Source organism: Melopsittacus undulatus, chromosome 3 (assembly GCF_012275295.1).
Source record: "Melopsittacus undulatus isolate bMelUnd1 chromosome 3, bMelUnd1.mat.Z, whole genome shotgun sequence".
NCBI classification, from domain to species: domain Eukaryota; kingdom Metazoa; phylum Chordata; class Aves; order Psittaciformes; family Psittaculidae; genus Melopsittacus; species Melopsittacus undulatus.
In genome coordinates, this window is record NC_047529.1 from 1,584,485 (window position 1) to 1,609,254 (window position 24,770).

Sequence of the window (24,770 nt, forward strand, 5' to 3'; positions counted from 1 at the left end):
TAGGGGTTTAAGAAGTTATTCCACCCTTTTTTGAGCCAGAACTACAGTGATAACTGGTAAAGCCGAGCTCAGAGCCCTAGGAAAGACCTCCTCTCCATAGGTGTTTTTCTGACCCCCTGAAGACACCAGATCTCTTTTCAGATGGGAGCTGAGTATCTAAATGTGTAGTGAGGTCCTGACCTTCATATAGTTTGTGCTGCATCCTTGGGAAGGGTGAAATCCTTGCTCAGGAAGAGGTTAGCAGCAGCTGTGGCCTATGGCAAAGGTGAAGGAAACTTGGGGTATCCAACCAAGCCAAGGAGCCTGCCTGGGTCTTGCTTGCAAATGCTGGAGCAGATACACCCATTGCTTTGCAGAGACAAAACCTGTTTTGGGTGATTTATCCTCCTTTTTGCAAATCCTTGGGAAAACAACCAAGTGACTCGATCTTGTTTTGCCATTTTATGCTGATGGAAAGAAAGCGTTCGTGATGGCATCTGAGATGGCAAAACCATTGTATGGCAGTTAGGAGCAATGCCACTGGGTTTATGTGGTTTTCATTCCACAGTGTTGCTGTTGGCTCCAGTGTTTTGCACATGTTTATTATTAATATTCCATATTAATATTCCCAATTATTTTGTAGACTAAATCTAATGAGCAAGACTCAGAAATCTCCCTGGGACTGGGTTACTTCCATAGGCAGCTCAACCCAAGTATTGGCCTCAGTGGGGTTCGGGCATCTGTATAAGCAATGGTCCCCCAGAACATTGAGCTTGGTGGTAAACAGAGGGGAACAAAGAAGGTGCAAATGATGAGGGATTGAGAACAGCATTTTGGGGATGATAAGGCTGAATTCTAACTGCTGGGGACTTGGCACCATGTGTTGGGTTTAGTTGTGGGGACGTGAAGTAAGGATGAAACAGGCTGATTGCATTCGAAAGTTGCCAGCTAATGAAAACAACAGCCAAGATCTTATTTAAATATGAAATGAATATCAAGTGGCATTTGTGGAACTCGGAGGAGAGATTGTTCCTGAGAGGAGGCAAGTGGAGATCAAAAGCTATTGCTCTGTGGAGGAGGAATTCTAGAAGATTCCTCAGGGATAGCATGCATAGTTGTCTTATTAAAGCCTCAGCGAGCAAACAGGTGATAGGAACAAGATGTGAGATACCAGAGGGGAGAGCTCTGCAACATCTGCACCCCATTATTGAGCTGCTCCGAGTTTTCCTTTGTTCCCGGAGTGCACAGTTCTCACTATGAACTAATAGGACATAATAATAACACCTTGGGTGTTTGCCAGCCCAAACAGGGGTTTGGCTGACTTGGAGCCTGTTTGTGGAAGGAGAAAGGCAATGCAGCTGTTGGGCTGGGGACGGGCCAGCTGAGGAGCTGTTTCCCAGGCACAAACCTCCATCACAATGAAATAACTGGAGATTTCACATAGCATTGCATTGGGGGGGTGTTCTTCAATGTGACTTCTGTGGGTTGTGAATCTCTGGGGTTTATCAGCAGGTTTTGGGCTTAGTGCTTGGTAATGGGTTGGATCCGAGTGATCTTGGGAGAAATATGATGTAGTTGCTTGTGTTTATGTACAATAGAGCAACTACAGGCTGGGTGGAGAATGGATGGAGCAGCCTAAGGAGGAGTTGGGATGCTGGGTGAGGAGAAGCTCCCCATAACCCTGCTTCAGTGTGTGCTTAGCCCAGAACCCTCCAGTGTGGAAGGTGTCCCTGCCCATGGCAGGGGTTGGAGCTGGATGAGCTTTAAGGTCCCTTCCAACCCAAACCAATCTGGGATTCTATGGTATATAAAATGATGAATACATTTTGCATGGGGCAGCATGTGAGGGATGTGCACTAAAACACCTACACAAGGACTTATCCATAGCTGAAACATGAAAGAACCACAGTAATGACCCACGTTATTCAGGATGTAGCTTTAGCTCCACATCTATCATCTTATTTCCCAGGGTTTTGAATTCTGCCCTTCTTTTTCCTCCCAGGATGTATCTCAAATTGTTTGGTCACAAATGCCCTGGATAACAAATTGACTTAATTTACATGGCATTAAGGCTCTTTAACCCATTTCAAAGGGCAGGGATGCACTGAAGCCCCAGAGGCATGCATTTAAATGAAGGCACTAATGATATATATTCCTTTCCTTGCCTGCCTATTTTATCTATGCATCAGATGAACGTTTAGGGGGAAAGGTTTCTGTTAGTCTTGCTGGGAGTTGGCCAAAAAAATGTGAGGAATGTAGAAAGGAATTAGCAGCTGGTGTCCATTTAAAACTTGAGGCCAGGCAAATGCAGGCTGTACACTCACTTTTACCTGCCTTCTTCCTCTGCTTAGTAGCCACTAACCCACTAAGGGTTAGTTTAGAAGTAAGGAGATCAGTGAGGATGTGATGCTCTTACTTCTTGTGCCAAGAGGCTAATGAGTGGATGATGTTTTGTTTCCTCTGGGGAGGATGAGACACATTTCCTCCTCTTTGGGAACTCAAGCTGGGCTTGGATACTTGAACCAGAAATCCTGTTGGCCTAGAACATGCCACACACTAACTTGGAGCTTCATGTGTACCATTGGTGCCATTGTCCTCTTCTAGTGGGGAAGGATTTTGTCACCTAGCTCCCAGTCTTGCTGTAGTCTGTGCTGGGCTGCAGGATGGTTTTAACATGCATGTTTTCTATTGGGGTATTTAACATCCCACAGCTCTGCTCCGTTTCTCAGTTCACTTTCCAACCACTTTCCAACTCAAAGAGATGCTGGTATTCCCTAACCTGTCTTCACCTCATCTCCACAAAGCAAAACTCATCTCATTCTCTCTAAGTCTGGCTTTATTTTCACTACAGAAATAACAGCTAGAATCCATATGGTACCTATCACATCCTGCGGTGCTGCACTAAGCTTGGCCATGGAGAGACAAAGCTTTGCATGATGTTGGCCATGACTTTGGAAGGAAATGCTGGTTTTGGAGTTGTCTTTGATGAGGCTCATCTGGGACCATCACACTGTCCAAAACTGAAATCTTCACTAAGCCAGCTCTTCATCCAGCCCTCACTGAGCTGATGGAGCATCTCTGGTTAAAGCAGCAGCTCAGCTAGAGAGGCCTTGGGAATCTCTGGCACCTGGACCTAGTGCTGGTGTGAAGCAGATGGATGGGAAGGGATGGGATGAAGGGGAACCTGGACGGGCTCGAGAGGTGGGAATGTGTGGGGCAATCCCAGGCACAAATGTAGTGTGGGAGAGACTGGATTGAGAGCAGCCCTAAGGAGAAGGATTTGGGGGAATGGCTTGAACCTGCCAGAACAGGGGAGACTGAGCTGAGCTCTGAGGCAGAAGCTGTTCCCTGGGAGGGTGCTGAGGCGCTGGCACAGGGTGCCCAGAGAAGCTGTGGCTGCCCCATCCCTGGCAGTGCTCAAGGCCAGGTTGGACACAGGGGCTTGGAGCAGCTGCTCCAGTGGAAGGGGTCCCTGCCCGTGGCAGGGGTTGGAGCTGGAGGAGCTTTGAGGTCCCTTCAACACAAACCAGGCTGGGTTCTGTGATTCTATAACCTTGGCATTGTCACAGAGGATCTGATGCTGTTTTATGTCTCTTAATGAGTGAGCATTTGGACCTGGGTTTCTCCTCTGCGGGCTGATGCTGGAGCTCCAGGTGCTGCAGAAACCATCTGCTGCTTTGCTGTGCTGCCCTTTGGAGTGTGTTAGCACAGCATTCCCCATTCCCAGCGCCGGGATCCAGGCTCTGTGTTTGTGTGCCCATTCAGCCCCAGCTGCCTGGGTAGCAGGTGATTTTCCAGGCTGCCCCTTTAAACTCCATGCTCTGCCTGGCTGTGAACATCCCCAACAAACAGAGCCTGGAACAAAAGCCTCCACAACAAAACATCCTCCTCTCCCCAGGGCTCCCTGGGTGCGGTTTCCCACCACTGCTCTGTGCTCTGGAGGCAGAGCCAGAACAGCTCAGCCCTGTTCTTCCTGCCCTGGAAGCTGTCAGCAGCAGCCCACCCTCAGCAGCACCTCCAAGGAAGGAGGAGGTGGACCAGAGGCTGTCTTTGAGTATCTCCTCTTGGCTCGGAGTGATGGAGCCTTTCCTGCCCTTTTAAGGCCCTCCAACATGGGAAGTTCCTATAGATGTGAAGTGGAATAGCTTGATGCTACTCCCTGGTCTTGTGTCCTCTCCCTCATCTGTACACAGCATCCCATGGATGCACCTTGTTCTGTGCTCAGCATTGCAGCATGACCCAGGTGAGCATCACATCATCCTCCTTGTGGGAAGGAAACCAGGAGCTCACAGGGATCCAGGGAAGGGAAAATGGTGCAGAAGGCTCTGATTCACTCCTATTTATCTGCAGGTTGAATGGATGGTGATTGAGCTGGGACCTGTGCTTTGCCCTGTTTCTCCTTAGCAGATAAGTCTAATGTACATCCAAATCTCTTAGAGCATGGTAGCCACGTTCTATACAATCACAGAATGGTTTGGGTTGGAAAGGACATTAAGATCATCTACTTCCAACCTCCCTGCCATGTGCAGGGACTCCTCACACTAGACCACTACAGACCTCTCTCTTTCTCTAGCCTGATGTAGCTGTTACATTCTTATTTGGTTCCAGCTCATCAAACATCTCAGTGCTTGAAGTGTTCCTTTGGCCTAAAAGCAATTCTTTCTGCACCCCTTTTTGTTCAGACCCCTTTACCTCGAGAGTGTTCCAGTGGCTGGGCAGCAGCACTGGAGATCAGTGCTGTGCATCCTCTGGACAGGCTGTATCCTGATCCCTGCTCCTGCGCTCCACTGGTTCCAGTCACAGTGTGGACTGGGCACAGTTATCAACTGCCCAAGAAGCTAGAGGATATTTAATAACAGGGCTCGGAAGGGGGGGTGTGGAAGTGGAGAGGAAAATAGAAGTGTGAGAGACAGCAGTTGGCTGCTGAGGCCTCAGCCTGTGTCCTTGGCAGCCCTTCTGCTGTAAGGAGGTCAGAGCTGTCACATCCCGGCTTCCCGGAGACAGACCACAGGAGGAGGAATCCCATGGATGTAAGTGTGTCCTCTTACACAGCACTGAGTTAGCTTTTGCATTCACACACAGCAGAGGCTCTGTTGTCATAGAATAAGAGCTGTCCTCTCATTGCAGATGTTCTCTCATTGTAAGTGTAATGTAGGGATGTTTCTCCTATGTAAGAACCTCTTGGTAGGAGTAAGAAGTGAGGCAGAAACCTCTGGTTCTGGCTTTATGATTGAAGAAGACACATTGCACAGCATCTCTAGTACCTCCTTTTCCCAGAAATGAGCATGTCCAGTATCTCTGTCCCCATATATGCGGCTGTAGCTCACCCAAATTAATATAACAGATATAAACTTAGCTCCATAAATCACATGGTTACACATAGGCAATCACTGTATTGAACCATCAAGTGACTCCTGAGGTATAGGTTTTTCCCTAAGGAGTGATGCTCCCAGTGGCCTGTGAGGGGCTGGATCCCACCTGGCACTGCCACTGAGCTGCAGCACTAGCTCTGGAGCACTGTCAGAATGAACTGGGATGTCACCAGAGGCATTCCTTGTCTGGGGCTTCCTGCCAAGCTGGGGTCATGGGTAGGGGCAAGATGTTCAGTGATGCCTTCATCCAGTGATCCAGCTGCTTGAGAGGCTTCAGGCAGCAGGAGCATCTCTGTTTCCAGCTCATACACAGCTGATTCCCAAACCTTGGTGCCCTGTTTCTCATAAGCTGGGGCACGAGAGAGACCTGAAAGTGGGAACCTCCTTTCTGGGGGTCATTGGTTTTTATGGGATCTCTGCTCTGCAGAAGCACTTGGAAAACACTAAAAAAGGCTGTTTTGTTCCACTGAAGAAGGTAAATACCACTGCAGACAATTGCTCTGTATTTTCACATTCTTTTGGTGAAGGTCAACCCACAGATAGCTTCTAGAACATGGTAATACCAAATATTGTCCTTTAAATTCTCTGTGACTGAGAAAGGAATGTTTGGGTAGTTCCTTTGGAAGCCTGTTGATAACTGTTGGACTACGTCAGCTTTCCTTCCTGCCAGACTATGAGGCAAGATGTCCCAGCTGCTGCCACCAGCTTAAAGGCGTATTCACCCATGAGCACATGCAGATGGATGCTTTAGAGGTGGTTGGAAGGTGGATCTGTGCCTTGTTCCATGGTCAGGGCTGAGGATGGTCAGATGCAGGAGGCTTTTAACAGCACTAGGAGGTGGTTTGAAATCCGAATGTTCCTTTGAAACAAGGCCCCATATCCATGATGTGTCTCAAAATGTGCCAGGGAAAGTGTCTATCCATAGGTATGGAGACACACATATATTCACCTCTTTGTCTCTTTGGTTGCTATAGAATCCCAGCCTGGTTTGGGTTGAAGGGACCTTAAAGCTCCTCCAGCTCCAACCCTGCCCTGTGTTCTGGACAGGCACTCACAGTATGTGGGGTTTACTGACACAAGCCTCCATAGCTCGGTGCAGACAGAGCCACCATCCACTCCATGTGGATCCCTGCAGACATTCCCTTTCAGTGGAGATGGAAGAACATCCTTCCCTTATAACGTGCTGGTGGCTGATCCCCAAAGCCCTTCCCAGCTCCCTGCCCTCGGAGCTGACTGAATGTGTTCTGCCCTCTCCAAGGCATGAGGGGAAAGGAAGGGCAGTCCCTGGAGGGGTTTGGTGCTTACTTCACCCTCAGTGTTATGTGTGGTGACATCTGCTCTGCTGCAGTTTGTTCTCCTCTTCATTAAGTCCTCTCCAAAAGCTGCCACTTTCTACCTAAATTGTCTCAGTTCTTTCTGGTTTGGTTTTCCCATAGGTTTATACAGAGTTGGTGCAGAGCGGCTTTGGGCAAGGGTCTGTAGGGCAGGATAAGGGGGACTGGCTTTAACCTGCCAGAAGAGACATTAAGATGAGGGGTTTGGAAATGGATGAGCTTTAAGGTCCCTTCCAACCCAAACCAGTCTGGGATTCTGTGATGTAATCTAGGATGCTCCATAGGGAAATGTAGGGACCTAGAGTCTCACCCCACAATTCCTGTTACGTGTCTCAATGAAACCATTCTGGTTTGAGGAGGCCTTTCAAATAATGCTGGCACATTATGGGTTGCATCCTCAGCTCAGATTGTACAGGACAAATCTGGATCTTCTATATAGATTAATGTATCCTGTTCAGGAAGAGATGCTGGAATCCAGATCTGCTGCACAGCAGATGAGAAACCGGATGGAATTCTGCAGCTCTCAATGTGGAGACAGTCAGACTGGAAGGTTGTGATGGTCCTGGCTGGACATTTGGTTCAGGTTTCCTACATACCCTTGTTTTCCAGTCGTTGTTATCCCCTCTATGCTCTTGGCTGGGATGCTGCTGCTCTGCTGTGAGCCCTGCATGTGCTGAACCCGTCTGCATCCTCCTCCTGTGCGCTGCTCATCTGGCTGTGGGTGTGCAGCCATCACCCCTGCTGACCACACTTGGGTTTCCAGCACAGGGAGCTGCCTTCTTGTTTACAGTGAGCAGCACAAACCCCTTTGAAGTCGCTTTAATGCTGGTGTAATGTGTACTCATGTCCCAGCTAGAGTGTGATATCCCAGGGACCCCAGAAGGAAAACAGGAGGCTGGAAACCCTCTTAACTCCCTGTTGCTGGTGTTCCAGTGACGGGTTATCTGGGATGTGGGAAGCAGACCTCGCTCCTGAAGGACAGGCTGGTTTTCATGCCCTTTGCACACTTCCCCAGCCTATACTGTGAATAGAGAGGCTTCGGTCTTGCTTTGTTTGTGCATTCCTCAAGTGTCTGTGCCCTACACACTGACCCTGGCATTTGACTCCCTGGTAGTACAGCCTGTCCACCCCTTGCCTATGACCTTTATGGGTGCTTGCAGCCCTCAGCCCCCACAGCCCAGAGCATGGACAGCCAGAGGAGTCAGCACCACGATGTGGGCTGGGAGCAAGCAAGGAAGCAGAGATGGAATACATGGAATGCTCTTGGATTGGGGAATGCAGAATTGATGTGTTTCTACACTAAGCTTTTCAGTTCAGGTGTTCTGCAGAGCTCTGAGTTCCTAACTGGAGCAGGATTTGACTTGTGGGGTGTTGGAATGTGTGTGTCCCTTTGCCACATGAATTGGATTGAAGAAGGAAGTTCTTTGCTTTAAGGATGCTGAGGCACTGGAATGGGTTGCCCAGGGAGGTTGTGAATGCTCCATCCCTAGCAGTGTTCAAGGCCAGGTTGGACAGAGCCTTGGGTGCCATGGTTTAGTGTGAGGTGTCCCTGCCCATGGCAGGGGGGTTGGAACTGGATGATCTTAAGGTCCTTTCCAACCCAAACTGTTCTATGGTTCTATGATATAGTGTGTATGTCACTTCCCATTGACCCGTGATGGGGCCAGTTTCCCTCTATGGAAGCCAAGGTGCTGCTCTCACCCTGATGAGGAGGTGGGATGTGGCTGGATGCTGGGTTCAGAACAATTCCCATTCTCCAGCTTAAATAGAGGTTTCAAATGTCATTTAAAAAAGTATTAAGTGCTGGATATTGCTCAGAATAAGCATTTATCTGAACTCTCAGACAAGCTGCAATAGGTTGAACTGTGCATTAGCCAGGGAATAATCCATTTCCATAAGTAATGGGACCAGTTGGGGTTTGCTGCTCAGAATCTCTTTTCTTCAATCATAACACCATTAAAACCTCTTGACAGCCCATAGATAGCAAGTGTAACACGAACCTCACTGCGGCTTACAATGGTTCATGGAGAAATAGTAACTCTCAAAGTAATGTTTACTTTAAAGACAAATGTACCTCCGAGGAAGTGATTCCAGATGTGTGGCAATGGCAGAACTTCACTATTCCAGCCTCAGCTCAGTGAATGCCATCACTGCATGGAAAAGGATGCTTTGGAAATGAATTCATTCTTCAGATGGCCTGAATCAAACTTGTTTATTTTCTATTATCTGAGGAGCAAGCAGCAGAATGGGGTTTATTTATAACAGTACATACAAAAGGTCTGACCCCAGCCTTTGAAAGCTGTCTGAGAAAGTGCTCTTCCTGGTAGCTGCTGCTCTCTTGAAGCCTTTTTGAAGGCAATGCCAACCCCCTCTTGCCCTCAAATTATGCAATAGATTGTCAAGAATGCTTTGAAATGAAGTGGTTTGATCCCTTCAGACCCATGAGGACTTCGAGTATCGGATGGGCTGCAGAAGGCAGTAACAGAGGGTTCTATTTTGTCAATGAAGATGAGCTTTCAAGGTCCCAGATCCCTTCTTTGCCCAGTGTGGTGGGGTTTGTGCTGTTTTGGGGTTGGAGCTTTGAACAGTTAAAAACTGGAGGTTTTAATAATAGTTTTAAAATACTTAAATAGTTAATAATTATTTTAAATACTTAAATAGTTAATAATTATTTTAAATACTTAAATAGTTAATAATTATTTAAAATACTTAAATAGTTAATAATCATTAGTTCATTAATGTAATTCCCTGCTAATATCCCCAAAGCCCAGCTACACACAGTGCTGGCCTGTAAGTTTAGGACGATGTGGACTAGCAGAGAGATGCCAGTGCCTCTTGTCTCTGGTTTTAAGCCCTCTATAAAGACCCCTTAGTCTGTGTTTGAGTTGTGTATGGTAATGAAGTTGGGACCTGCCATTTAGAAGATGTCTTGTGTCTATGTGTTTGGGTTCATCACAGTTTGAGACCGGGTCTGCTTGGGGTGCTCAGTGTTAACACAGCTCAGGATGCTGGTATCTGAAATTCATGTTGTGTTTGGCTCCCCACAGAAAACATTGTTCTTTTCTTAGACTGGTATTTCAGCTTAAAGCCAGGATGTCTGAATGACAGAGGTTGTTCCTGCTCACACACAGGCTTGTTCTGTCTCTTTCTGCTTGTGCCACATGTTCTATAGTGCTTCCCTGCGAGGGAGTCAGGGGGTGATGGGTATGAGTGGGAATTGCTGCAGTAAGGGAATGGTGCATGGTACAACTGCCTCCTACTATGTGCTGACTGCACAGACAGAGCTGTCCTCACCCAGTAGTGGATCTGACCACATTAAATCCTGCTATTGAGCAGCAGTGAGTGCTCCTTAAAGGGAGAGCTTAGAGCAGCTCCAGTGCCTAAAGGGGCTGCAGGAAAGCTGGAGAGGGGCTTGGGACAAGGGATGTAGGGACAGGCCAAGGGGAATGGCTTGAACCTGCCAGAACAGGGGAGCCTGAGCTGAGCTCTGAGGCAGAAGCTGTTCCCTGTGAGGGTGCTGAGGCGCTGGCACAGGGTGCCCAGAGAAGCTGTGGCTGCCCCATCCCTGGCAGTGCTCAAGGCCAGGTTGGACACAGGGGCTTGGAGCAGCTGCTCCAGTGGAAGGGGTCCCTGCCTGTGGGTTGGATGAGCTTTAAGGTCCATTCCAACCCAAACCAGGCTGGGATTCCATCTTCCATCCCTGTTCTCACAGGCACCAGGGGCTGTAGCAGGACCTGGGCGATGCTTGCACATCACATAGCTGTGCCTTTCTTTGGAATAAGGCAACATATCCCATTGGAATTCAATGGTGTTATCCTCACCTCACCACTAAGTGCTGTGCTGCAAGGGGCTTATTTTTATCCCTGCAGCATGTGTCTGCTGTCCCTGTGTCTGAGCCGCAGCACAGGGAGCTCAGTGCCAGGGGAGGAGGAGGCTCCGCTTTTATTCTGAGCATCACTGCAGAAGCAGAACAAGGAGACAAGGCTTCCAGCCTGGCAGGTGGGGACAACAGGCCCATTTCATGCTCAATTTAGCTTTATCTGGGATAGATTGTGCTTGTGTGATGTTCAGGAAGAGAAGTGCTAAAGCACAAGTTAGAGTTGGATTTATTCTGGATGTGGTTACATGTGCATCTAACCACGGGTGACACAGATAAATCTGATGGTTTATAGCACCTGTACTACATGAGCACATGGCTGCATCCAGGTTTTAGGGTCACTGTGTTTGCAGTTTGAGCTGCTGTTTTTCCAGTGGCATGTTTTCTCCTCATTGGGCACTATTGAGAGCTGAAAAGACTGAAGCTGATGCTGTAGAACAGTCTGAATCTATGGATTTAACTGGAATTAACCCTGATTTCTGCCTGTGTTAGAGGAATCAGTGGGAGGGTTTTGTTTATGCTTGATGCTAGATGAGGATCAGCTGGTGAATGCTGTGCAGGAATGGCTTGAGTGGGATTTAATCCTTTCTCCCATGCTTGCTCCATCCTTTGTTTGTTGATAGCAACAGAATCCACCCGTCCATCCCATACCTCCCTGCTGGGGAATGTCAGCCTGGGCTTGTGCAGTGCAGGAGCATCATCCTAAAGACCTTCCTCAAAGCAAGTGCTCTCCGTGTTCTTTCAGCCTGTTGGCAGCTCACCATAACAGAGCAGTTCCTTCCCACCTTTGGAGAAGGCTGGATCACTTGCAGCAAGGCTTTGCTAACAGCTCCTTATGTAAGAGCTTCCAATGCGGCTCGTTTCCCTGCATGTCTCTGCAACAGGAAGGGATTCGTTTGCAAGGAATAGATGAGAAACCTTCTCATCCATGGTGGGGAATAGGAGAAATTAATCCCGGTCTTTTTATCCTTGGAATGTCTGGAACATTGATGTGAACAGGGGAACACATTCACGGAACCCAGCCTGGTTTGTGTTGAAGGGACCTCAAAGCTCCTCCAGCTCCAACCCCTGCCACAGGCAGGGACCCCTTCCACTGGAGCAGCTGCTCCAAGCCCCTGTGTCCAACCTGGCCTTGAGCACTGCCAGGGATGGGGCAGCCACAGCTTCTCTGGGCACCCTGTGCCAGCGCCTCAGCACCCTCCCAGGGAACAGCTTCTGCCTCAGAGCTCAGCTCAGTCTCCCCTGTTCTGGCAGGTTCAAGCCATTCCCCTTGGCCTGTCCCTACATCCCTTGTCCCAAGCCCCTCTCCAGCTTTCCTGCAGCCCCTTTAGGCACTGGAGCTGCTCTCAGGTCTCCCCTTCAGGAGCCTTCTCTTGTCCAGGCTGCCCCAGCCCAGCTCTCTCAGCCTGGCTCCAGAGCAGAGCTGCTCCAGCCCTCGCAGCAGCTCCATGGCCTCCTCTGTGCTCCTCCAACAGCTCCACAACAAATCCGTTGTGTTTCCCTTGGGTCAGCTGCAGGAAACCCACATTTGAGGAAGGGGCTGACAGGACCCATTGAATCCATCCTTCCATTCACCCCTACGTCCGTGCTGGGGCAGGGATGGTGCCGGGGGATGCAGCCCCATGTCCTGCTCGCTGCCGTCAGCAGGTGGCACCCGACGGCAGGGCTTGGTCCATCTCAGGTGCCCGCAGGTACAGTCGGAGGAGGGGGAACATCCCTTCATCTGCTGTTAACCCCTCCGAGCTGCATCGGGAGACAGGGAAACCAGGACCTGGCTCTGCAGCTCGGTCCCAGCTGTGGGGATTGGATAAACCTGGGGCTGACCGGAGCTGTGGGATGGAGGAAGCTTTAGGGTGGAATAGTTCCTGCTTCCAGGAGGGCTGGCATGCAGGGGATCTACCCCACCGCCGTTCCATGCGCTGAGAGCGCTCAGCAGTGAGAGCAGAAGGAAGGGAACAGATGGATTCATAAAAATAGGGGTTTTTCTGAGATGCTTTCCTAAGTCTGCCTGTAACATGACTGAATCCATTAAAACCTAGCTCCCTTTCCCAAATATTCACTGCATTTCCTAATCATACTCGATTTCTATGAATGAGAACTGTCTGTTTGTTCTCCTGGGTCTCTCCGGCTCTGACTTTGTTGGGTCAAGGAGTGATGGGGGAACTTCAGATCCCTGCTCCCAAACCAATGCTATTCCCTCCTCTCCTTAAGCAGCCGTTTATAACCTCCCTCCTCTCCCCTTAGAGGAGGTGTTGGGCTCTTTTATATTTAGTCCTGATAAGTACATGCAAATTCCGATTGGAAACCGGGATGAATATGCGAACAGCATCCGAGTGCTGTAAGAGGAGAACCTCGGGTAGGGTTGCGTTGGTGGGCTACCGCTTTGTTGCTAGGCAGAGTTCAAAGCAAGGCATCAGTGGGTTGGTTTTACCTGGATTGGTTCATAAATAAGTGCTCAGGACCGGTCTCAAAGTCAACATTTGCATGTGAAGGAAGATGTGTCTTCAGTTCTCCATTAAGAGGCTTCTGCTTGTCAATGCTTATGTGGCTTTCTAAGCACTGCATGGTTCTCATCAGAACTGGCACCACTTTGTGAAGGTGTTGAGGTTGGTTTTGCACTCCAGGTTTTGCTTAGCTGAGGTATCCGTGGCTCCATGTGCTTTAGCCAATGTTCACAGCTCTATAAAGGCGACAGGCTGCTTTTGAAGATAGCAGTTCTGAAGGTGTCTTGGTGCATCCTTTCATAATGAAGGGGCTACAAGGATGCTGTGGAGGGACTGTTCATTAGGGACTGTAGTGATAGGACAAGGGGTGATGGGTTCAGACTGAAACAGGGCAAGTTCAGGTTGGAGCTAAGGCAGAAGCTGTTCCCTGGGAGGGTGCTGAGGCGCTGGCACAGGGTGCCCAGAGAAGCTGTGGCTGCCCCATCCCTGGCAGTGCTCAAGGCCAGGTTGGACACAGGGGCTTGGAGCAGCTGCTCCAGTGGAAGGGGTCCCTGCCCGTGGCAGGGGTTGGAGCTGGAGGAGCTTTAAGGTCCCTCCAACCCAAACCATCCCATGATTCTATGTTTCTGTGATGAACATTGTCTGAATTACTCTTGTGTGGTTTTGTTTTGCAGAGGTGTTAAGAAGACTCTGATGGTGAGAACAGGTTAAGGAGACTCAGGATGACGACAACAGTAGCGACAGATTACGACAACATTGAAATCCAACAGCAGTACAGTGATGTCAACAACCGCTGGGACGTCGACGACTGGGACAATGAGAACAGTTCAGCTCGGCTGTTTGAACGGTCCCGCATCAAGGCCCTGGCTGGTAAGCACTGCTCACACGAGGTGCTGCTGTGTGTATGTGATAGTGTGTGATGCTGTCCGTCTGTACCTTGTTGGGTTGAAGTTTTCCTGTAGTTTGCCTGGATTTCATCCGTTGACATCAGTGGGACCTGATGGTCTCGTGTTGCTTTGCAGGACATGCTCAGATCTGATGTTTTGCAAACCCTCAGGTGCTCAGATTCACTATGAAACTTTGCTGTAAGCACAGGAGAGCAGAGGTTTCATCCACATATTGTCTTTTTACTTGGAAGGTTGCACTGACTCTTTCTCCCCTCATCTTTCTCACCAGTTATTAACCATTATGGTTGTGTACTCAGACTGTTCCAATTGAAACAACAAAACTCTGCTTCAAAATACCTTCGTTTGGAGGTGTTCAGAACATGTCCCTTGTCCTGGAATGGAGGAATGTGGTAGGTGGGGATAGCTGTCACCTAGTGCTGCAACCACAAGTATTTCTGAAGCAGAGCTTCTGAAGTACTTGCTCTCTGCTGAATTACACTCATCAGCAGAGAACTAGGATTTGATTGGGTCCTTTTCTGCTTAAGCCATTTGATTATTGTGTATTAAAGGCTGTACATTAACCAAAAGTGTTTATGCAGCACAGAGATTATGTTGTGGCCTCTCAGCTCGCAGGCATTGCCCTGCAGAGCAGTTTGTGTGTCCTGTCAATGATTTCCTGGCTCCTGCGGTAGCATGCCCACATTCCTGACCTCTGACCAAAATACCTCAGCTGCATGGAGAAACAGGCAAAATATGACCCATTTCTGCTGGTGCAATCTGAGTTGCAGGGGTGGTTTTAAACCCAACCCTTTGCAAGGTGTGGAAGCAGGTTTATTAATGGTGGGGAGGCAAAGGGATCATCTGTTTCATTTGGGATTCAATGAGACCGGCCCTGCAGCACCTCGTGCCCTTTCCCCTCGGGGTGCTGGACATGGGAGTGCATTAGATGCAGAGCACCTTTACTGTCGGGCTCAGGGCAGGATCAGGTTTGGAGCTGAGCACCAGGGAAATGAAGTAGTTCAGGCAGGTGGGCACACAGCAGATCATGTAACTGCTGCTGAGGCCGGTGTTGACTTCATGGAACCACTCACAGGAGGGATGTGTGCTCAGTTAAACACTTCATTGCAGCAGTTCTCATCACAAAGGTGCATTAAAAGCCATAGACGTGGCATGGGGCTGTGCTCAGTGGGGTTGGAAGCAGCCTGAGTGATGCCTGTGCTGGTAGATGGGTGGTACATGGGAAGAACCTTGGCTTGGGGCTCTATATAGTTTGATTTGTTTGAGGAAGGAGCTGTATTTGACTCCTGCCCTGTTAGAGGGTGTAGGTTATTCCTTGCATGGGAAGTGCTTTCTACAAAGCTCATTAACCACATTTGGGTGCCAGACCCAGAGCCTTTAGTGCTGTTGGTTTTTCCACTTACTTTTATGGTGAGCAGAGCTCCCCACCTGAGTAATGAATAATAAACATGAAACTCTTACTTCAAGGAGAAGTAATGTAAGGAAAGTACTTGAATTATTTAGCTAGCCTAAAACAAATACCAATGTCAAAGCAAACAATTTTGCTGAAGATGCAATTCAAACACACTCCAATGTTTTCCCATAGTCTGCTGTATTTGTTTTAGTTCTTAATAAGCATTACTTGTAGTTATTTTAATCTGATGCATTTCATGCCTGTAATTCTCTGCTGTGAGTGCTGTGAATGCTGCCAAAGCTCAGCTTGGCACTGCTTGAGAGCCTAAGAGTGATGCAGGAGAGAGGGACGATGAGAGGTTTGGGTTGCAAATCAATAGCTAAAGGTTTGCTGTCTGATGGGTAATGTTCTCTTGCTCTCCCCATAAAGGCACTTGCAGCTTCCAGCAGCTGCAGCCTGGAGCTGGGGTAACTGTGATCTCTGTCATTGGACTCTGCACATCCAGACAGGCTCTTTCTGGAAAGGTGCTCTCTAATTCAGCTGCTTGTCACAGGATCAGACACAGTAATCCCTGTGTGAAAGCCTGTGCACACAAAGCCACACTGGCTGATACCCAGCTCTTCTGGCCTCCAAACCCCATGAATTTGACTGTCTCTTGCACCATCACTGTTCCTGGGTGAACATCACTGTGCTCTGAAGCAGAAACGGTTGTGCACTGCCTGCAGGGCCCAGGGTTAGTGAATAAAGTGTGAGTCACACTCCAGTCTGATACCTCCAGATGTGCCCATCTAAGAGACCTGAGCATCTTCCCCATCTCCAAGTGTTGCTGTTCTCTGACAACAGCAGTTTTCTTTCTAGAGGTCATAGAGAAGATGCATCAAAAGAGTGCCTGTGGATGTCCAGCTCTCTCAGTATGTCTGCCTTTCATTGGTGTGATAACATAAAAGACTATCAGCATCTTAGAATCATAGAATAGTTAGGGTTGGAAAGGAGCTTAAGATCATCCAGTTCCAACCCATTGCCATGGGCAGGGACACCTCACACTAAACCATGGCACCCAAGGCTTCATCCAACCTGGCCTTGAACACTGCCAGGGATGGAGCATTCACAGCCTCCCTGGGCAACCCATTCCAGTGCCTCAGCACCCTCACAGGAAAGAATTTCTTCCTTATATCCAATCTAAACTTCCCCTGTTTCAGTCTGAACACATTACCCCTTGTCCTGTCACTACAGTCCCTAACGAAGAGTCCCTCCCCAGCATCCCTGTAGCCCCCTTCAGACACTGGAAGCTGCTCTGAGGTCTCCATGCAGCTTCTCTTCTCCAGGCTGAACAGCCCCAGTGTTCTCAGCCTGGCTCCATACAGGATGTGCTCCAACCCCTGAGCCATCCTCGTGGCCATCATTGTGGATCATCTTGGATGCACACAATGCATCATTATCTCCTTGTCCTAGTATGAAAGGTTTCAAAATGAACAGAGTAGGCACTGACTCTTTATCCCCCATCTCTGAGATGCAGACTGTTGGGTTCAAAAGCAGAAGAGCCACAGGCAGAACATCAGTATAGATTGATGGCTATGTACTCACTGTGCATCTTCTGCCCACATTCTTCAACCAGGTGTGAAATGCCTCTTCTGTGAAGCTTCCATCTTCTAGTTTACTTACTTTAAATGAAGCTTACTTCCTTAAAGGTAGAGGGTGAGTAAGTGAGAAGTTAAGTCTGATGCTGTGCTCTAGAAACAGTCATAATGGCTCCATGTTCCATGGTGAAACATTTAAACAGCAAAGCAGGAGGTGGTGGTCACAATAACCTATGGTCAGGACAGTGAATTGCAGGGAAGCTCAGTTAAGGCAGGCAGAAAACCACTGTCAGCACAGCAGCTGATAACTGGTGTAATTGAAGTGCTTTGTGTACCATGGAGACCAGAGTGTGAAGGATTGTTCCAGTTTAGACCAAATAAATCACCTGGGGTTTCAATCAGAATCCAGATTTGAAGGGATATACAACCAGATTGGATACCATTCATGTTGAACTCGTTCTGCAACTGATATGAGAAGAAGGTAACTGATCCCTGCTTGGTAAAGTAAGTTATCCCACTGCAGGAAATCATCTTTCAGCCGCCCTTGCTCTCTGTGGTTCTTCAGAAGGTCTTGCTGGAAGACCAGGTAATTCTACCTGTGCTGTGGAAGCCAAAAACATCTCATGTTTGTGCAAAATCCTTCATTCACAAATCCTCCAGTGTTGGGTTTCGTCTCCCAAGGTCCATTAGCTAACAAGATCTGTGGGCAGCACCTTGGTGCATCAAGTTCCTATCAGAGCCTTAAGAAACAGTTGAGTTTCACATGTGGTCTGGAGCTGTGTCACTGGGATGCTGTGTGACAGTGGGGTGCTGTGACACGGGGGTGCTGTGGCACTGGGGTGCTGTGGCACTGGGATGCTGTGGCACTGGGTTGCTGTGTCTCTGGGGTGCTGTGGCACTGGGGTGCTGTGACGCTGGGGTGCTGTGGCACTGGGATGCTGTGGCACTGGGATGCTGTGGCATTGGGATGCTGTGGCATTGGGATGCTGTGGCACTGGGATGCTGTGGCATTGGGGTGCTGTGACACTGGGATACTGTAACCCTGGGGTGCTGTGACACTGGGATGCTGTGACCCTGGGGTGCTGTGACAGTGGGATGCTGTGACACTGGGGTGCTGTGTGACAGTGGGGTGCTGTGACATGGGGGTGCTGTGGCACTGGGGTGCTGTGGCACTGGGATGCTGTGGCATTGGGATGCTGTGTCTCTGGGGTGCTGTGACACTGAGATGCTGTGGCAGTGGGATGCTGTGGCAGTGGGATGCTGTGGCAGTGGGATGCTGTGGCACTGGGATGCTGTGGCAGTGGGATGCTGTGGCACTGGGGTGCTGTGACACTAGGATGCTGTGACACTAGGATGCTGTGACACTGGGATGCTGTGACACTGGGATGCTGTGGCACAGGGATTCTGTGATTCTAGGGTGCTGTGGCACTGGGATGCTGTGACGCTGGGATGCTGTGGCACTGGGATGCTGTGGCATTGGGACGCTGTGGCACTGGGATGCTGTGGCATTGGGGTGCTGTGACACTGGGATGCTGTGACACTGGGATGCTGTGGCATTGGGATGCTGTGGCACTGGGATGCTGTGACACTGGGGTGCTGTGACCCTGGGATGCTGTGACACTGGGATGCTGTGGCATTGGGATGCTGTGGCACTGGGATGCTGTGGCATTGGGGTGCTGTGGCACTGGGATGCTGTGGCATTGGGGTGCTGTGACACTGGGATGCTGTGGCACTGGGATGCTGTGGCACTGGGATGCTGTGGCATTGGGACGCTGTGGCACTGGGATGCTGTGGCATTGGGGTGCTGTGACACTGGGATGCTGTAACCCTGGGGTGCTGTGACACTGGGATGCTGTGACACTGGGATACTGTAACCCTGGGGTGCTGTGACACTGGGATGCTGTGGCACTGGGATGCTGTGGCACTGGGATGCTGTGACACTGGGATGCTGTGGCACTGGGATACTGTGACACTGGGATGCTGTGACACTGGGATGCTGTGACACTGGGATGCTGTGTCATTGGTGTGCTGTGACCCTGGGGTGCTGTGACACTGGGGTGCTGTGGCACTGGTGTGCTGTGACTCTGGGGTGCTGTGGCACTGGGATTCTGTGGTACTGGGGTCCTGTGGCACTAGGATGCTGTGACACTGGGATGCTGTGGCACAGGGATGCTGTGACACTGGGGTGCTGTTTTCAGGGAGCAGGAGATCTGTCACCTCCAAGACTTTCCATTTCTGCACTTGGCTAATTCAATATTAAACGATGCCCAGCTAAAGTTACTCCTCTTTCTGCCCAGTTGTGCTTTGCCCTGTTGCCCCCTGGGCTCACCCCAGTGACCAGGAGCTGCCTCAGCTCTCTGGCCTATGAATTAAAGATAGTTCCAAGGTTTCTGAAATAGCAGAGGCTTATCTGCTCAGGGCACATGAAGCTGTGCATTCCTTTCCCAGCTCCACCTAAGTGACTGTGCAGAGGTCAGGACACTCACTCCTGTGGCACACAGTGCTGATGAACCTTGTAGGGGATACAGGAGGCAGCAAAACAACCCTTCCAAAAAGGCAAATAGAAGCATCCTGCTTGTAGTGCTTACTCTTCAGGTATCATTCACTGCCCATCCCTGCTGCAGTGTATCTCTCATAACAAAGTTTTGCTGCTTCACTCTGAGTATGTGCTAAAGACAGAAAAGTCTGAAGGGTCAGAAGCTTCAGGTGTCAAATCCAGTAAAAAAGGACAAAACAAGAGGGATATGGAGCTGTTGGAGTGAGGCCAGAGGAGGCCATAGAGCTGCTGCGAGGGCTGGAGCAGCTCTGCTCTGGAGCCAGGCTGAGAGAGCTGGGCTGGGGCAGCCTGGACAAGAGAAGGATCCTGAAGGGGAGACCTCAGAGCAGCTCCAGTGCCTCAAAGCCAGGTTGGACACAGGGGCTTGGAGCAGCTGCTCCAGTGGAAGGGGTCCCTGCCCGTGGTAGGGGTTGGAGCTGGAAGAGCATTAAGGTCCCTTCCAACCCAAACCAGTCTGGGGTAGAGGGTAAGAGAGTAAAGCTTTGGCTCATAAGGAGCACACTGATGATAGTCTCTTGCAGTGCATCTCATGACTGTCGGGTACCTGAGCTACCTGGGACTTGACAACCAGTGCCCTGGTCTGAGGAGCAGTGAGTGGTTAAGGAAGGAGAGCTCAGCAGCAGTTTGGTGCTGGTAAATCCAGGCTGAAGGGCATGTGAAGGATTCACCTACAGTAAACAGACATGAAACCTTGCAGCAGTCAAAGTGCAGGTGCCTCATCCCAGCTCCTATATGGCCATGTGGATTATGGCCCCTGGGTTTGTTCAGCAGGCAGAAGCCTGATTCAGACTGCCTCGGGTGGTGTGAAAGGGCTTGGTTTGGACAGCCTTACTTTGCTCGGGTAAAAGGTGATGGAATCATTTCAACAACAGCTTTCCAAGTGTTGACCTCACTCAGTGTTTCCTTATGGATCTTACTTCTGCAACAGCTTCTCAATGATACCTTACCAGGATCTATAGGAGGCTGGTGTCACAACCATGGCTCTGTGTCTTGTGTGTCATGCAGGCATCAAGGGAGCATGGTTCTGTATTCACACATTACCTGCAGTGCTGGCTGGGACCACTGATGGACACTGTGCTTATACTGGAAAACAAGGAAAACCTTATCCCATCTGTCACTGCTGCCATGCCTTAGCTTTTAAAGCTGCTATAGGAATGTCATCTTTGGTATCAGTTATCTCTTTAGAATCAAACAAGTAGTGTGCAAACCATGTGGAGGTGTAGGTGAGGGTCACTGTAGTTGGATTAGACACCAGATCCATGATCCAGTGGAGCTTCCCCAGTACAGAGCCAGGCTTCTGAAGGAAAGTACTGCTGGAAACTTGGGAATGTTGTGGAATCACACAATGCTTGTTTGCTTCACGAGCAGTATTTATGGTTACTTAGGAAGTGATGCATGGGAGTGATTGTGTCCTAGTGAATAACTGATGCGACAGGACTAGAGGAGCTGGGAAACAGGAGCAGGGATTGAGCAAAATGAGTGCAAGAGAATTGAGTACTGGGGTTAGGAAGTGATGAAATCTAAAACCCATCTGTACCTAGAGGGAGAAAATGGGAACTATTGCCAGTGTGCAGACTGTGTGTGTGCATGTGTCTGCTTTTAGGATGGTGCCACTGAAATATGGATGAGGATGCTCCTGGAAACAGGTAAATGTGCTTTATCAGGCAGAGAAGGCTCCAGTGCCTAAAGGGGCTGCAGGAAAGCTGGAGAGGGGCTTGGGACAAGGGATGTAGGGACAGGCCAAGGGGAATGGCTTGAACCTGCCTGGAGAAGCTGTGGCTGCCCCATCCCTGGCAGTGCTCAAGGCCAGGTTGGACACAGGGGCTTGGAGCAGCTGCTCCAGTGGAAGGGGTCCCTGCCCTGGCAGGGGTTGGAGCTGGAGGGGCTTTAAGGTCCCTTCAACCCAAACCAGTCTGGGGTTCTGGGATTTAGGGCGCTCACCAGCCAGGCTGTCAGTGGTGTAAGCTGTCATCCTCCCTTGGCTGCTGTGGGGCTGTGATGATTTACACCAGCTGGGATTCTCACCCATCATGGGGAACCTGCAGACAGAAAACACTGGAATGTTCTTTAAATCAGTGTTTTGGGATCTTTAATAGAGAGGAACCAGGGAACCCTTCATTGTAATGGTGTGATTAGGGTTTTAGATACTTTGCTGAGTCATCCTAATAGAAAGGATTTCTTGTTTATGGATACTACGTGCCAATAATGGCATTTTTACATTGCTTTAATCATGACTTTTATCAGGGATGAGCTTGGCTGTGGATCCATTCAGAAGTGGACCGTGAGCCTGTCACTTGAAAGCAGCCCTTCCCCAAGAGCTGCGTATGCAGAAGAGAATGTTCTCGTCTCCTCTCCTCAGCATCTCCCCAGCCATGTTCCTGTATTTATGTTATTTATCCAGCCAAATCTGCAGTGTGCCTTGCATTTTTCCTCCTATTTGTTGCTTGGATACTGCATGAAAGCACTCCCTGAAGTATAAATAATGTCTAGCAGAGCATACTGAGCAGCGAAATTCAATCCACCATTAAAACCTGTTTGCTAATTTCTGTTGAACCTTGGAGCTCTTCTAATGGGGCAAGATTAGTGATGAAATCATCCTCTCCCATCAGAGCTCTGATTCTTATCTCCAGGTAATATCCTGGAGAGATGCAAACCCACGTTGCCTTGAGACAAGCTGCCTGGATGGGGAGGAGGTAACAGGAGCAGGGATGAGGGCCAGGCAAGTGGAGAAGATGAGGAAAACCCATTTCCAAGTTCCACTCTCCCAGTTTCTAGCATTCTTCCTCCCAGCTTTTAACTCTTCTCATGAGCAGTGCAAACACTAGGGGCTTTTTGCCAACCACTTTGTGTGTTGTATGGTGACTTTTGGGAGTGTTGCTTCCTTTATGTGTTACTAAGCCTCTAATGCGGAGGGGTGTCAAAGGTGGATGGTGTTTGCACATAAAAGAGCATAATACAGTATTTATTATATACATTATATATTTGGTCTATAAATATACTTATAGAATCACAGAATGGGTTTGGGTTGGAAGGGCCCATAAAGCTCCTCCAGCTCCAACCCCTGCCACGGGCAGGGACCCCTTCCACTGGAGCAGCTGCTCCAAGCCCCTGTGTCCAACCTGGCCTTGAGCACTGCCAGGGATGGGGCAGCCACAGCTTCTCTGGGCACCCTGTGCCAGCGCCTCAGCACCCTCCCAGGGAACAGCTTCTGCCTTAGCTCCAACCTGAACTTCCCCTGTTTCAGTTTGAACCCATTACCCCTTGTCCTGTCACTGCAGTCCCTAATGAACAGTCCCTCTCCAGCATCCCTGTAGCCCCTTCAGACACTGGTTGATGCTTTGAGATCTCCACTCAGCTTCTCCTGTCCAGGCTGAACATCCCCAATGTTCTCAGCCTGGCTCCATACAGGATATATCTGTGTGTGTGTGTGTGTGTGTGTGTATATATATATATATATATATATATATATATATATATATGTGTGTATGTATATGGTTTGCTGTGGGGTAATAACTTGACAAGTTTAAGACAGTACTTGGTTATTTGTCCATTGACAACTAACCAGTTTTGCAGGGATAGGCAGTTCCCAGATGGAGAAATTTTGTGGGTGAGAGTCAATGAAAGAAAGTTTTGATATGTCTCCTATATTGGCTTTAAAGATGAGACTTTCAGCTCCTGTTTCTGTATCTAATATGGTTTAAAGAACCCCAACTTCCAACAGTTTCTCTCCTAACATTTTCCTTCTCTTTCATGTTGCATGAACTGCAGGATCAGCTCAAGCCTGTCCTGCCTTGGCTTTCTGCAGCTTTGCACACTCAGGTGTAAGGGTTAATGGTTGGACTTGATGATCTTAAAGGTCTTTTCCAACCTAGTTGATTCTAGGATTCTAAGAGGATCTAAAATGCTGCAGGGAGCCCAGTTAACTCTAGAGGCTTCTACTTTAGGAGCTCGAACCCCTCCAGTTATGGAACTGGCAATCTAGAGGGGTACTTCTTTATTCTTGTCCCTTATGCTGACCCCATGTGAATGTGGCTGGTCACAGTTGGGATATATCTGTGAATATTAATGTAGTTTATGTGCTTTTCTCTTCTGTATGAAGCCAAGGAAAGAGTAGAAATGAACCTCTGGCCAAAGAACAATGTGTTCTGCTTGTTGTTTGCACCCAGGGTTTCCAGGAGCAGTAGGAGGTTGGCTTTTCACACCCAAGGGATCATGGTGTAGCAATGGTGCATCCTCTGTGTGAATGGTCAGACCAGGGAGTAAAGACACTGCAAGAGGAAGCAAAGCAAAAGCAGGGTGGGAATCTCTCCTACATATAAACATAGATGCAGTTCAGATAGAGGAGAGGAGGGAGAGGCAATGGAAGCAATTCCAGCTCCTAAAAACGCACATTAAAACCCATTAAAAAGAGCAATTTTCTGGATTAAAATCAAGACGAGTTTTTGTGCCAAAACTTGACAGCAAACAAGTACGTTAAGGATGTACCTGTGCTTGACTTTAACAGACTTTTTAAGGCTGTTCATCCAAGCCAGGCATTGAACCCGGTGTATTTTGGGGACCACAAATGAATGAATGTGGTTGTTGCAGTTTTTTGGGGGTAGTTTCACTGCTTTGGTGAGTTTAGGGAGGATGGGAAGTGGTGCAGGTCAGGAGAACCCGTTTGGGCTGGAATGCAAACCAACACACACCATGTTTTCCTCCAGACACGGGTGCTGGTGTGGCTCTCTTGGCCCGTGGTCACGGTTGCAGGTATTGAGGACATGCTGTTCCAAAAGACAGGCCAACTTGCCTGTTAATGTGGGACTTGGGTAAACTGAAACCTGAAACTGGGTGGAACTGGCCCAGTTTCAGTAATAAATGGGTATGCTGGCCTGGTTTGGGATGAGATTCCCAGAGGGTTTGTGCTGCTTTGGGCTCACTCATGGCAATGCATAGCTTTATTGGGAGCCCAAAGCTGGTTTGAGCCTGGGACTCACTGTGGAGGTACTGGACATGTGAACAGACCCTTCTGTTATAGATATGCTTGCCTCTTGCTTTTCAATGTGACCCTTTCCCTTGCCATTGGATTGCATTGGCTCTCTCTAGCCTGTATCAGTCACAGAGAATACATCTGGAAGGGGCTTGGAGGACTTCATACATCCCCCCCACCAAAAATCCCCTTGTACCAGAGAAGTAGAAACACCTTCAGAAAGGGAAATGCTCCTTAGGAGAAGCTCTGGTTTTCTGCTTGTATTCAGTTCACCTTCAGGTGCAAAGTGTAGCAGGAAATGGGGGTTTACAAGATGAATGGTTCTGTTCCCACAAATACCTGCAGCAGAGGTAATGAAGTTGG

General features: G+C 49.1%; 1 protein-coding gene across 1 annotated transcript in view; it reads left to right on the forward strand.

Annotated features, from left to right (window-relative positions):
* Positions 1–13,676: 13,676 nt before the first annotated feature.
* The window catches only part of SPTBN1 (spectrin beta, non-erythrocytic 1), a 92,722-nt gene continuing 81,628 nt past the window's right edge, over positions 13,677–24,770 (forward strand). Inside the window, exon 1 of the mRNA XM_005144018.3 lies at positions 13,677–13,876. Within this exon, the coding sequence (XP_005144075.1) occupies positions 13,729–13,876 (148 nt within the window). The 5' untranslated portion in view covers positions 13,677–13,728. The remainder of the gene's footprint in view (positions 13,877–24,770) is intronic.